Raw genomic sequence first — 12,777 nt, 5'->3', positions numbered from 1 at the left:
TATCACCAAAAGGCCTAGTTCTACGAGGGGAAGTCAAATTTCAAGTGCAGCCGTGCAGAAGGGAAGGGCCTGAGTCTGTCCAGGACCATGGAGGGCAGCAGGGGTCTCTGTGAGAGTTCTAGTTTCCTGAGCCACTCCCCAAATCCCTACAAATTATCTGTAGCAAGGCCCTTGGCTTTACCCCAGACTACAATGGCCCCTGTCCTCTTCCCAGCTCTGGCTTCAATCCTTCTAACCAGCAGAGCTCAAGTAGCAGGAAGCACTCCCTTACAAGGGCCTGGTGCACAGGGAACTTTTCTTCTTAGTGTGGCCTGTGTGTGTGGCCATGTGGGGCTCTTTTCATAGCACAACCTGGGTGGGTACGGGAAGCCCTGAGAGCTGCAGGGGCAGCCAGGCCTCACAGTAGAACACCTGCTAAGTAAGACCAATGCTTGCACACTGTTCCAAAGCTCTTTGTGGGCATTTTTAACAGATATAACTGGCATCCTTAAATTTCCCAAGCTTGATGCTTAGCACTAACTTTTTCACTCTTCTAAAAGTGGCTGGTGGCCTTTTCTTTTACAAGTTCTATAAGCAGTAGAGACTCATTAATTGCAAGGATTTCAGTCATTTTAGTGCAACAGGATTTCCTTTAGAGAGTGTGACTAGGAATTCCCTGGTTTTCAGAACCTTCAGTTTGCCTTCACTGATTTCAATGGCAAAGGCTGGAGAGAAAACTAGTCCAACGCTCCTTTGTGAGCTCCATGCATCTGGAGACTGCTCCAAAGCAGAAGGCCCCTTATGCTCCTCATCCAGGACCTCAGTTCACTGCCTCCCACAGCTCTCCTAATCATCCTGGGCATGATCTCCAGATGAAGGAGGAGCCCTAGCTGTAGAAGGAAGCGCTGGCTCATACCATAGAGTTTGGACCAGATTTCTTCTGCTAAAGTGACCCAAAAGTGTATGATGAAAGTAAAAAACTGGCTCCTTGTTTGCTTCTTAGGTCTTTCTTTTTTTGGTACCAGGGATTGAACTCATGACCTTGCGCTTGCCAGGCAGGTGCTTATACCACTAGAGCTAAACTCTCGGCTCCTTGTTTGCTTCTGTCTTGTCACTATTATTTTTATTAGAGATAACACAGCTGAGTGTGGTGGTATACTGTAATCCAGCCTCCAAGACAGGAGCATCATCACCAGTTTAAAGCCAGCCTTGGCTACAGAACGAGTTTACATTACATAGTGCCACTTTAAATTACATAGTGAGGGGGGCCGGGGATTTAGCTCAGCGGCATAAGCACCTGCCTTGCAAGCAGGCGGTCATGAGTTCGATCCCCGGTACCGATAAAAAGTTAAAGGGGAAAAAAAAAAAAAAAGGTAAAAAAAATTATATACTGAGACCCTGTCTCCAAAAAAATAAATAAATAAATTAATAAATACAAATTATAATACAAGTCACTGTGGTGATACATGCCTGTTTTGTTGTGTTAGGTTCTGTTTGATTTTTTTAATATGGAGAATTAAACCCAAGGCCAAGCCTTTTTATTATTTTTTAAGATACAGTCTCACAAAGTTGCGCAGGTTGAGTTCTAACATTTGATCGTCCTGCCTCAGCCTCCCAAGTGGGATTACAGGTGTGCCACCATGCCCAACTGTTTTATGCTACAATGTGACTGGTCATGTTTTACATTAATTTTTTACTTTGAGAGATACTTTGTTTTTAATATAGATGATTTGAAATAATGTCTATACAATATTTCCTATCTAAATACAGCCTTCAAATACCTTAAAATTGATTTTTTTTAAAGTTCAGGTTTCATGATTTCATTTATACTGCATTTGTCTATTATACTGTATACAATCTGTCATGATTTGTGTCTAGATGCACCTCCAAAGTCTCATGCAGTCACAGGTGGTGCTTTTCAGAGTGTGCAGTGCTGGGATTACTAAATTAGTCCACTGACTGAGTTGGCTCAGGTCTGGGAGTGGGTAACAGGAAAGCCCACCCTGGGTGAGTGCTATCCACCCTAAAGGCATGTAGCTTAGATAAAATATAAGCGACTGAAAGGGAGCTGCTGTGTGGCTTGCTGCCTTCTGCCTGCCATGAATGGTTTATCTTCTGCAATGCTCTTCGGCCATGCCACCTGCCTTGCAGCCAGTTGATTATGGACTGAAACCTCTACAAACTGTGAAATAAACCTTTCTTTCTTTGACTTTGGGTGTTGGGTGTTGGTATTTTGTTTCAGCAATGAGAAAACTTAATTAGACACAATTTTATCATTATAGGTTCCATCTTCACCACTACAATCAAGATGCTAAATAGTTCCAAGACATAAAGATCTTTTATGTTGTTCTTTAATAGCCACATCTACTTTTTTCACTTTCCTCCTGTCTCACCCCAGTTTTAAGAGTCTGAACAGATTAATGAGCTCCTGTCTCAAAACAACAAGGGCTGGGGATTTAGCTCATTGGCATAAGCATCTGCCTTGCAAATGTGCAGTTGTGAGTTCGATTCCCGGTACCAAAAAACAAAAACAAAAACAAAAAAACAACAGCAAAACCAAAAGATTGAATTAGCTTATTTTAAACTACCCTCCTCACCATTTTTATTTATTTATTTATTTATTTGAGACAGGGTCTTATATGCAGTTCAGGCTAACCTCGAACTCACTTGGTAACCATAACCAAAGTTGGCCTCTAATAATTCACACCAGTCCTCCTGCCTCGGCCTCTTGAATGCTGGAATTACAGGCATGAGATACTATACCCAGATGTTTGTTTTTTTGAGATAGGCCTTACTATGTAGTTCAAATTAGCCTTAAACTCACTACGTATGCCTGCCCAGGTAAAGTCTGGGCTGTTCTCAAACTTGTGGCTATCCTACCTCAGCCTCCCAAGTGCTGGGATTACAGATGTGCACCATCACACCTGGCTCTCATCTCTTAAGATTTTCAGGCAGGGTCCCTCAAAGTCATTCAATTGCCCAGCATGGGCTCAAACTTGATTGTCCTGCCTCAGCTCCCCAGTTATGGGATTACAGGTGTATGCCATACTCAGCTATTAATTCAATTTTTATTTTATTTATTTATTTTTGATACAGAGTCTCACTATGTAGTTCGGCCTGGTCATGAACTCAATACTCCTGCCTTATCCTCCCCAGTGATGGGATTATAGGCCTGCATCACTATGGCCAGTCATTATTTATTTATTTAGGTACTGAAGTTGAACTCGAGACCTTGTATTTGCCAGGCAGGTGTTTTGTCACTGAGCTACATTCCTGGCCCACCAGGCCATTTCTGACTCCATTTTAATAACAGCTTTATTTGGTGTCAAAGTTTAATATCACTGCATCCACTACAGCGCTACACTAAATTAAATGTGACCAGAAAACTCTTGCCCTATATCACAGGTTTTGCTCTATAAAATGCTAAAAATGAAAATCTAATAGCTGGATGTGGTGGCACATATTTAAATCCCAGCAGAAAGGCAAAGGTAGAAGGTTCAAGGCCAGCCTGGGCTACATAGTGAATGCAAGGCCAGCCTGAATTATATATCAAAACCCTGTCTCAAAAAACCAGAGGGAAAAAAACAAAAGGAAGAAAATACAAATTATATAAGAAATAAAATTCTCATGATCAAAATATGTCACATGGTTACTCCTTATATAAAACACATATACCCAGGGAAGACTACGTAAACATTTGGTTGTATGTGCATGAGGTGTCTTGGATTTCACCATATATGCTTTCTGATCTTTTGGAATTCCAAATCATGTAAATGTATTGCCTATTAAATGAAAATTATTAACACACCCATATACACACACACAAAGCAAAAAACAAAATATGTCACATGCATGTATGGAAATATCACATGAAACCCAATGTTTTGTGAAATTAAGAGGCATTAATAAAAATATATTGTATTAAAGAAATAAAATCAATTGGCGAAGCCTCCTGGATCTTCCTTTGCCAGCAGCCTCAATATCAGGCATGTGGGGAAATGTGCTGCAAGGAGATGGACATCCTACAAAGTTGGCTGCTACATGTTCCCTGCTGGTTCAGCCAAGAAGGAAGCATCTTAGTAAGAGGCACAACAATTAGGTAGCATTCTGACTTGAGTCCTCCAGGAAATTATGGGGGCCACTCATGTCCTGGGGCTGTGACTGGCCAGAGGCTGGGTCTATACTGCAAGAATGGGCTGCCCATACACTACCATTGCAGTCTAGAAGCAGCTAGGACAGCTCCCCCTTGGAGATTCATAAAGTTAGAGAAAAGTCTACAATGCTTTCTGAAATGGTAAAGGACAGAAATGACCTTGGCTGCACATTGGGAAACTGCCAGTTCCCCTCCAGAGCCACATTCCTAGTGACTCTCCAATCTGGTAAGTCAGGGGGAGAGGTGCTGGGGTGCCTGATCCATTCCTTTGACCAATGTAAGCAATGGAAAACCAGAAGAAAATGCATGGTTTCAAACCCAGACTCTTCCTTTGTGGCTTCCATGACTGGGCCCGGAAGTAACACAAGAGGGTTGACAAGGGACAATAGTGGTGAGTGTGACAACAGGGTTTGATGGTGTTTGATGGCCCTGAGGATGCCGGGTCCCACCTGCCACCCCTCCCCCACCACCCGAGCTGCCTCCAATTCCTATCATCACAGTCAGGAGCTCAAACAGAGCTTTGGATCTGGGCCTATTCTTTACTGGAAATAACTAGCCTATTGCAAACACTAAGTATTATGAGCACAAGAAATGCAGCACAACACAAAAGCACTTTGTGAGAGTAGCCAAAGGCTTTTTTATTACTAACCATAATGACACTACTGAAAAGCACAGCCCATGTTTTCCTGACCTGGCATGTTCCCCTCTGGGCCCAGGTGATGGGACTTTGAGGGGCTTCTCCTGGAGAACCTAATGACAGATCAAGGGAAGCTCCTCTCCTCCAACTGACCAGGTGTGCTCTTTACTGGAAGCCCCAGGAAGCCCCTGAACTACCCATCCACGGGATGGGGGATGGGTCGGAGACAGCAGAGAATGGGCACCACCTGTGCACTTCTACAGACATGAAAGATGAGACTCCCTTATTGAGATGGTGAAAGAACAGGTTTTGGGGTCACTGTTCTAAGAATTATCAAAGAACCTTTCCCAGATTCCCTAACTCACTGTTTCTTGGGGATGTTACAAAGTTCAAGTCAAGCTTCAACTTTGTGTGTAGCTATGTCCACCACCCTAGGCCACGGTATGGCAACAGAGTTCTTGGTGGCTCAAGGCCTGTCTGTGTAGCACAGACACTGTGTGAGCACATGTGGAGTTTGTTCTGCGCTCCAGGTTTGCCATATATGAACTAACAATATCAGTAAGCTCACCAGCCCAACTAGATTGTCCTCAGAAGATTTCCAGTGCTCACCCTTGTAACACCACCAACAGTCTGGTCTTCTTGCGGATGTAGGCTGACTGGCGGACAGAACGGTTCTGTTGGGCCTCCAGGGCGCTGGAAAGGTATTTCTGGAAGTGCGCAGCATGAAAACATTCAGAGCTATCCATGATTTGGCGGTACACCATCCACCTGGAAAAAGCAAAGCTAATCTCTGCATGAGGACCACTTGATGGCTTGGCCCTGAAAGCTCAGCCATGAATTCAAATGTGGAACAGTACTTGCAAAGACATTCTGCCAACTAAATTCACACAAGGAGAAAGCAACTGAAGAGGGCAGCAGCAGAGCTGGGAACCCTGTATTATATAAAACCACCACCAGAGACTTCTGACAGGTAACCCTGTGCCACAGGGTAAAAGGACATGTAAGCACATGACCAACAACCTCAGAGGTGAGAACGACTCCTTGACCAGGCAGTGATTTCCTGAAAGGCTATGTAATAAAATGGTGCTCAGTAAAACTCTTACTAAGAATAAGAAATGGGCAGGGTAAAGAGTTCAGAAAGTGTGTAGAATAAAAGGCCTACACATGAAAAAATAGTTAGCCATTGAATACTTATTAAGGGAAGCCCAATATTTTCCAAATGTTTCTCCAGAACTCTCCTCCCCATCTTCTCATCTCTCCAGGCAATTTCAATCTTCTCAATTCTTCTATAGCCTCTTGCAGGATATTTATTTTGGAGTACCCTAGCTACATATTAGAGGTCTGGTTCAGTCAGCAAGGGTTGATTAGTAATCTGCCAGCCAGGAGAAGTAACGGATGAGTGATTTCCCCCTGGTCAGCACGGCCTTGCTGCACCTGGACGCATACAACCCGTCTGAGCTTGCTTCCAGGTGTTTACAATCTTCATGGCTTTGACCCTGCCTGCTGACCAGCACACTCCCAGGTCTTTGCACTTGCACATCCTGCTACTTCAATGCCATAGCACAGATAGCACATGGTTAATTCCCTTATCTCTTCAGGTCTTTGCTCAACAATGTCACCTCTTCAGTGAAGTCTTCTCTGACTGTCTGATTTAAATCTGGAATCCCATTCCCAGCCTGCATTTCCTTTTATTTTTGAGATGGGGTCTGACTGTGTAGTTCAGGCTGGCCTTGAACTCATTAACTCATAGTAATCCCCTGCCTCACCTCTTGAGTGCTTAGATTACAGGTGTGCACCACCTTATGTGCTATAGCCTGTATTTCCTATACACTTCTCTGCTTTATTTTCTCCATGCACTTCCCAAAGCAAAATGTCAGCAAAGATGAAAGCAAAGATATTCTGGTCTGTTTGGCTCATCAGTGAATTCCCTCAAAGTCAGAGCAATGCCTGGCATATAATAGCACTCAGCACAGTGTATTAAATGACTGGATGATGAAAAACTTCTGAGGGCTAGTGCATGTTTAAAGTCTCCTCATGCTTAGCCAGGTCTAGGCACAAAACCCCTTTTCCCAAAGCAAAGGCAGCAACCATACTAACCTGCCATATTCCTTATGCAGAGTGACCAGAAAAGCACAGAGCTCACTGGCATGACAGCCTGGGAGTCCGGTTATAATGCTGATAATTACCTGCATGAAAGAGGTCACATGGGTTTACAATCCAAGTGAGAGGCAGCACTGTGTAAGAGAAGCAACTGCCTTATGGAGTGAGGCTCTGTGGGTCTGAACCTAAGCATCATCATTCACCAGCACTGTGACCTTGGACCACTGACAAAACCTGCCTTGTACAGTGGGAGTAAGAACCACAGAGTAAACTTACATGAGTGCTTCTAAGAGTGCCTGGCCCAGAGCAAATACCACATGAAATGCAGCCTTATTTTTCACTTCAGTGGAGCAGGCTGTGACACACTAGTTAAAACAATGTGTTAGGGAGTCTGCCTACTTGAGTTCATAGAGCTCTTTTATAAAGCAGACACTTGAGGATATTGTGACTTCTTTCCAATAGAACACTCCTGAGAAAAATACTGGGCAGAAAGGAGGTCTGGGCCAAAATTGGCTTAGGCTATGCTGCTGTGCGAGCAGGGTGAGGACAGTAGCTGCACTGGGATGCTTCTGCCTTGCTGGCTGTGCCTTCTGAGTGACACGGCCTGGGCTGAGTTGAAACTCCCTGGGTGTGGGAAGAAAAGCCTGATTCTTGAGAAGAGAAGCCACCTGCACAGTCCTAACTCATTACAGCCCTAGTATACGTTTTATCTCATAATACACAGGACTCACTGAGGCAGGGCCAGTCACAGGAACTTACACCAAACTAAGCCTGGGGGCACTCATCAGCAACACTGGCTCCCGCTTCTGCTCATCCTCTGAGCAGGGCCTCTGTACCACATGTCTCTCTGCCCCAAGGCAGTTCTCCATGTCACTGACATTCTGTTTACACTGCTTTTATCCTGCTGTCTCCACCTTGGTTCCTGTTCTTCAATGCCCAGGTCTCAGCCTTAAATCACTATACACATGTGTACAGCCAGGTGCAGGGCCTTCTTATGGCCAATCCTAAAGCACCTTTAAAATAAAATATAGTAAGTTTGCATTTTCAAGCTTTTTACACATTCATATGAGGAAAAAAATGGTATTTGAGTGCACCTCTTTTCTTTTGCAGCTAAATGTCTTCTAGATTTAGAAATAAACGCCCTCTTTGACTCTGTTATGACACAGGTCTCCTAAAGAAATGATGGGAGGGAAGCATGAGATAGGTAAAATTCAATCTGGAAGCCAAGTGTGGTAGTGTGTATCTATAATCCCAGGACTCTGGAAGGCTGAGGCAAGAGTGTTACAGGTTTGAGCTCAATCGAGGAAACTTACTTAGACCTTGTCTTAAAATAAGAAAGAAGCCAGGGATGTAACTCGGTGTATGGACCCTGGGTTCAATATCCAGGCCCCCCTCAAAATTACTTTGAGAAGGATATTCATTATTCTAGCCAGGCTGCAATAACATTAGTAAGCACAATGTGCCATTCACTGCTAGCTATGGTAAATCATAGTCACAACCAGAAAGAGCTGTCAGTGTGAGGGCACTGAGGAAGAGTTTAAGAGATCTGGAGAAGAAAGGGGAGGGTATGGCAAAATGCCAAGGTTTAACACTGTCACAGGGCTCGGTCTTACACAGTCATTGTATAGAGTGGGTTCTGTGTGTTGCATTACATCAGTATCCAAGGAGGTGGAGAGACCTATAAAAGGGACTCCACCTAAGCTCCTTTTGTTAACTGACACAAAAGATCTGAGATCCAGGCTCTGAAGATTATCCTTCTGTGAGTTCCCAGCATATGTGGTGAGCTCTTTTACCTTGTCATTCTCTACTCTGTGAGAAGGGCTGACTTCAGCTTGCTGCAGCACGAAAGGGAGATGGGTCCGCATCACAGGTTCCCGACTCATGCTGCTGAAAGCAAAATGCTGGCGAAACCTAGAAAAATGAAGAGAGTCTTATTAAGTTACATCACCAGCCTTGCTGGATGTGCCAATTTACATGAGCAGCTTTTTACTGCTGAAAAATAAGCCTTAAAAAGGTTCTCTCTAGTGAATAAATTTGTTTTGTTTTTTGAGATAGGGTCCTACTATGAAGTTCAGGCTGGTCTTGAACTGTGTAGCCCAGGGCTGCCCTTGAACTTGAAGCAATCCCCTTGCATCAGTCTCCTGAATGCTGAGATTACAGGTGTGTATCACACGTCTAGCTCTAGTGAATAAAAAAAAATTTTTTTTTGTCTTTTTCGTTTTTATCGGTACCGGGGATCGAACTCACGACTGCCTGCTTGCAAGGCAGGCGCTTATGCCGCTGAGCTAAATCCCCAGCCCCTGTGAATAAAATTTTGTATGGTTTGCCACTATTACTTTTTACAAGGACCCCTAAGAAGCTATAAAGAAAAGGGAGTTTAGATAGGATGAACACTGAGGTTTGCGACATTTCAAAACTGGCTCATTAAGCATCTAAAATCATATATGCAGAGCTCACCAGTCCAGCTCTGGCAGTCTGGCTAAGAGCAGCTTTAGAGAACTCCACTTCTCCCCAGTGGGATGGTTCAGGGCAGCAAAGAGCTTCTGGGCACTGGAGTGCCTGGAAAGGCAAAAGCTCACAGGTTAGAATCCTATTGCCTACCGCATATGTGCTCCACACAACTAGTTCTGAGGCTTTCACGCCAGGGGCCTGTGACAGATGCAAGGCTTCCAAACAAGCATCTCACTGACTTAAAATGTGGTGTCGGTGCTTGATGACCAGTGTGGTCACAGAGGAAGTGTGGTCCTAAAAAGCCCCTCACAGTGGTATTAGTTTCTGAATCCCAGTGCAGTCATCTTTTTCATCTTCTGTTTCCCCAAGGGCACTGGCTACTGGCAAGCTGGCAACACTAAAACAACTGCTGGTCCTTCCAGAAGCCAAAAGCCCTGTGTTACATAAGGGGAGGCATCCTGTGGCGCACACACCCATAAGGCATAGGGAACTAAGTGTAAACGCTGAGGGCAGTCACTTACAATCTCTTTTGTTCCACAGATAATCCATCTTCCTGGATCACTTTTAAAGAGAGCCCTAAGTTATTCTGCTGTTGCCAGGGGGAGAAGACCTAAACAAAACAGAATTTGAGTAAAGAACACTTTAAACCCAACAACAGGATATGGGATCCACATGGGATTTGATAGTTGTTGAAAAGCTAGACTATCAGTGAAGAGAAAAGCCATTATAACAAACAAGTTTGTCTAAAAAAATAAGGCCAGAAGCAATTCTATCTTATGTTTTGCAAAGGCATTTGAAAATGTCTGTCTGGATTCTTCTCCTTAGGAAGGAAGGTACTGAGAAACATTCTCTGGCAATCAGGGCAATCTCTTTCCTGCTGACAGGGCCAGACACTCCTGGTTCACGTAACTCCTGTGTCCAGCAGAGGGATGGCTGAAGAGAATCCAAGCCTGTCTTTAGGTTCCCAGATTGAGAACTTGTCTGGAGGTTCTAGCAAGGGACAACAGCTACTTGCATCCTTGACCAAAGAAGCTACTTGTATCTCCTTGACCAAAGGAATGGTCCTTTTCTATTGGGGCATGGGGGAGTGTGGTCATTCTCTTTGGTGAGCTCATGGAATGTTGAGGGAGGAAGGGGACACTGCCAGAAGAATCAACCCTGGAGATCAATGGGGTGACACATATGGCAGCCAGATCCCAGACTGAAAGGACAAGCACAGAAAAGCAAGCAGGCCCAGCAGGCAGCAATGGGCTGAGAAGCTACTCTGCAGCCCAAGTTAGCTCTTGGTCCTCTACATTTTGTGAATGTGTCCTGAAGGTGTCACTGACCCTTGACCAGCCGCTGCAATCACACCTTCTGAAGAATTTCTACTCACCATGAGGCTGGCATCAGCCTGACTCTGGCTACTGCTTTTTTTTTGTACTGGGAATCGAACTTAGGACTTTGCCCTTACCAGGCAGGCACTGTGCTACTGAGCTAAATCCCTGGTCTACTGCTTGGTCTTTAAATGGAACTTATGATTCTTGGGCAGCACCTCCCCCCCCCCGCCCCTTATGTAACCTGTGCTAACACCTTTAATAGACAGCCTGCCAGTGCAAGGGCAAGGACTGATTCCTAGGGAAGAAGAACATGGGCTGGAATACAGAGCTCTAATCCCATAGGTAGGGCCCGTGACTCAGTAAGATAGCTAAAAGAGAAAAAAGTCTCATTGGGATTTAAAGGGGAGAAAGATTTTCCTTGAAGTCTAAAAAGTTTTTGTTTGTTGTTTGGTAGACCTGGGATTGAAGCTGAGCATGGTGGCACACACCTGCAATCTCAGCATTCAGGAAGCTGAGGTAAAAGGATCATTGGGAGTTTGAGGCCAGCCTGAACTACACAGTGAGAACCCATCTCAAAAATACCACTCCTCCTTCCCACAAAACAAAAAACTTGAGTACTGAACCCAAGGTGTTATATGTCTTAGGCAAGTGCTCTACCATTTTTTTTTGCATGTGGTAAACCAGCACTCTCTTATTTATTTATTATCTTACTAGGTAGTTTAATTCAGGCTGGCCTTGAACTCGCTCTATAACCTAGACTGGCCTCAAACTTACGCAGCCACTCCCTCTCCTCAGTCCTCTCAACTCCTGCTCTCATCACCCTACTGTTAACACTCAAGACACTGTCTTACCATCTAAGTAAAGGGGAGAATGCAGTAGAGTCACTTTCCGGAGTAATGAGTGATGTTACCTCTGAGTAAAATGCTTGATAGATCTTTGATTTTGGAAAAAGGGCAATCATCAGAAAATTGCCTGATCCATGGAAATGAACTGGGAGGTGAGGAAGTAATGAGCTTTTGAAGTCGATGAGAAGGGCAGCCACAATACTGGTAGAATCCTAAAGAGAAAATGAGGAGCATTAGCAAGAAAAGCCATTTTTTGATTCCAGTCCTTATAACTAGTGTCAGAACACTCAGGGATGTCAGTGCAGGTATGCACTGAGGTTCAAGAACTGATGTGCCAAGCCAGGTGTGATGGCTCACGCCTGTAATCCTAGCACTCAGGAGGCTGAGGTGGGAGGATCATTGTGAGTTCGAGACCAGCCTGGGCTACAAAGTGAGCTCAAGGCCAGCCTGAACTGCATAGCGAGACCCCGTCTCAAAAAAGACCAAAAAAAAAAAAAAAAAAAAAAAAGAATTGATGTGCCTTCCCATACTCAGTTACAGTAGTGATGGGCAGTACAGGAATCTTTTATCCTAAACTGACAATGACACTCAAAATTTCTTCCAGGACATTAATCCCTAGTTGCATGTATGATTTGAAAATATTTTCTGATTCTGTGGGTTACTGTTTTTACTCTCAAGCGCATCCGTTTATTCTCAGAGGTTTAAATTTTTTGTTTCTGTTTTGAACCTAGGATGTATGTCTGTTAATCAAGCACTACAATTAAAGAATAGTTCCAGCCCTTTTTCGTTTTTTCAGATAGTCTCATAAAACATTCCCAAAGCTGGATTCAAACACGTGATCCTACTGCTCTGACGTCCTAAGTAGCTGAAATTATAGGCAACAATCACCATCTCCCAACAGGATTTAAAATTTTTTGCCCCAGTATTGGGGACTGAAGCCAGGGACTTTAAGGCAAGCTACACCCAGCCCACTCCTTTTTTTTTTTTTTTTTTTTTTTTGGTGTTTTTTGAGACAGGGTTTCACTATACAGTTCAGGCTGGAGCTCACTTTGTAACTTAGGCTGGTCTCGAACTTGCAACGATCCTCCTGCTTCAGCCTCCTGAGTGCTGGACTATAGGCATGTGCCACCACGCCCAGAAGCTCAGCCCTTTTTAAAAAATTTGAAACAGGGGGCTGGGGATTTAGCTCAGCAGCATAAACACCTGCCTTGAAAGCAGGCAGTTGTGAGTTCGATCCCCAGTACTGATAAAAAAGGAAAAAGAGAAAAAAAAATTTTTGAAACAGGATCTTGC

At 44.1% G+C, this 12,777-nt stretch overlaps 1 protein-coding gene across 2 annotated transcripts in view; it reads right to left on the bottom strand.

Moving 5' to 3' along the window:
- Dnaaf9 (dynein axonemal assembly factor 9) overlaps window positions 1-12,777 on the bottom strand; it is a 148,049-nt gene that overhangs the window by 27,176 nt on the left and 108,096 nt on the right. For both annotated transcript variants that reach the window (XM_063248769.1, XM_063248770.1), the window contains exons 22-27: window positions 11,550-11,696; window positions 9,842-9,930; window positions 9,327-9,428; window positions 8,663-8,780; window positions 6,867-6,955; window positions 5,379-5,537 (exon numbers count right to left, since the gene is read on the bottom strand). In XM_063248769.1, the coding sequence (XP_063104839.1) occupies window positions 5,379-5,537; window positions 6,867-6,955; window positions 8,663-8,780; window positions 9,327-9,428; window positions 9,842-9,930; window positions 11,550-11,696 (704 nt within the window). The remainder of the gene's footprint in view (window positions 1-5,378; window positions 5,538-6,866; window positions 6,956-8,662; window positions 8,781-9,326; window positions 9,429-9,841; window positions 9,931-11,549; window positions 11,697-12,777) is intronic.

Source organism: Cavia porcellus, unplaced genomic scaffold, assembly GCF_034190915.1.
Source record: "Cavia porcellus strain 051 isolate PalLab524CR breed Dunkin Hartley unplaced genomic scaffold, mCavPor4.1 scaffold_5, whole genome shotgun sequence".
Taxonomy (NCBI): Eukaryota; Metazoa; Chordata; class Mammalia; order Rodentia; family Caviidae; genus Cavia; species Cavia porcellus.
The sequence above is the reverse complement of the archived record's forward strand: the minus strand, read 5'-3'. Positions and strand labels throughout refer to the sequence as shown.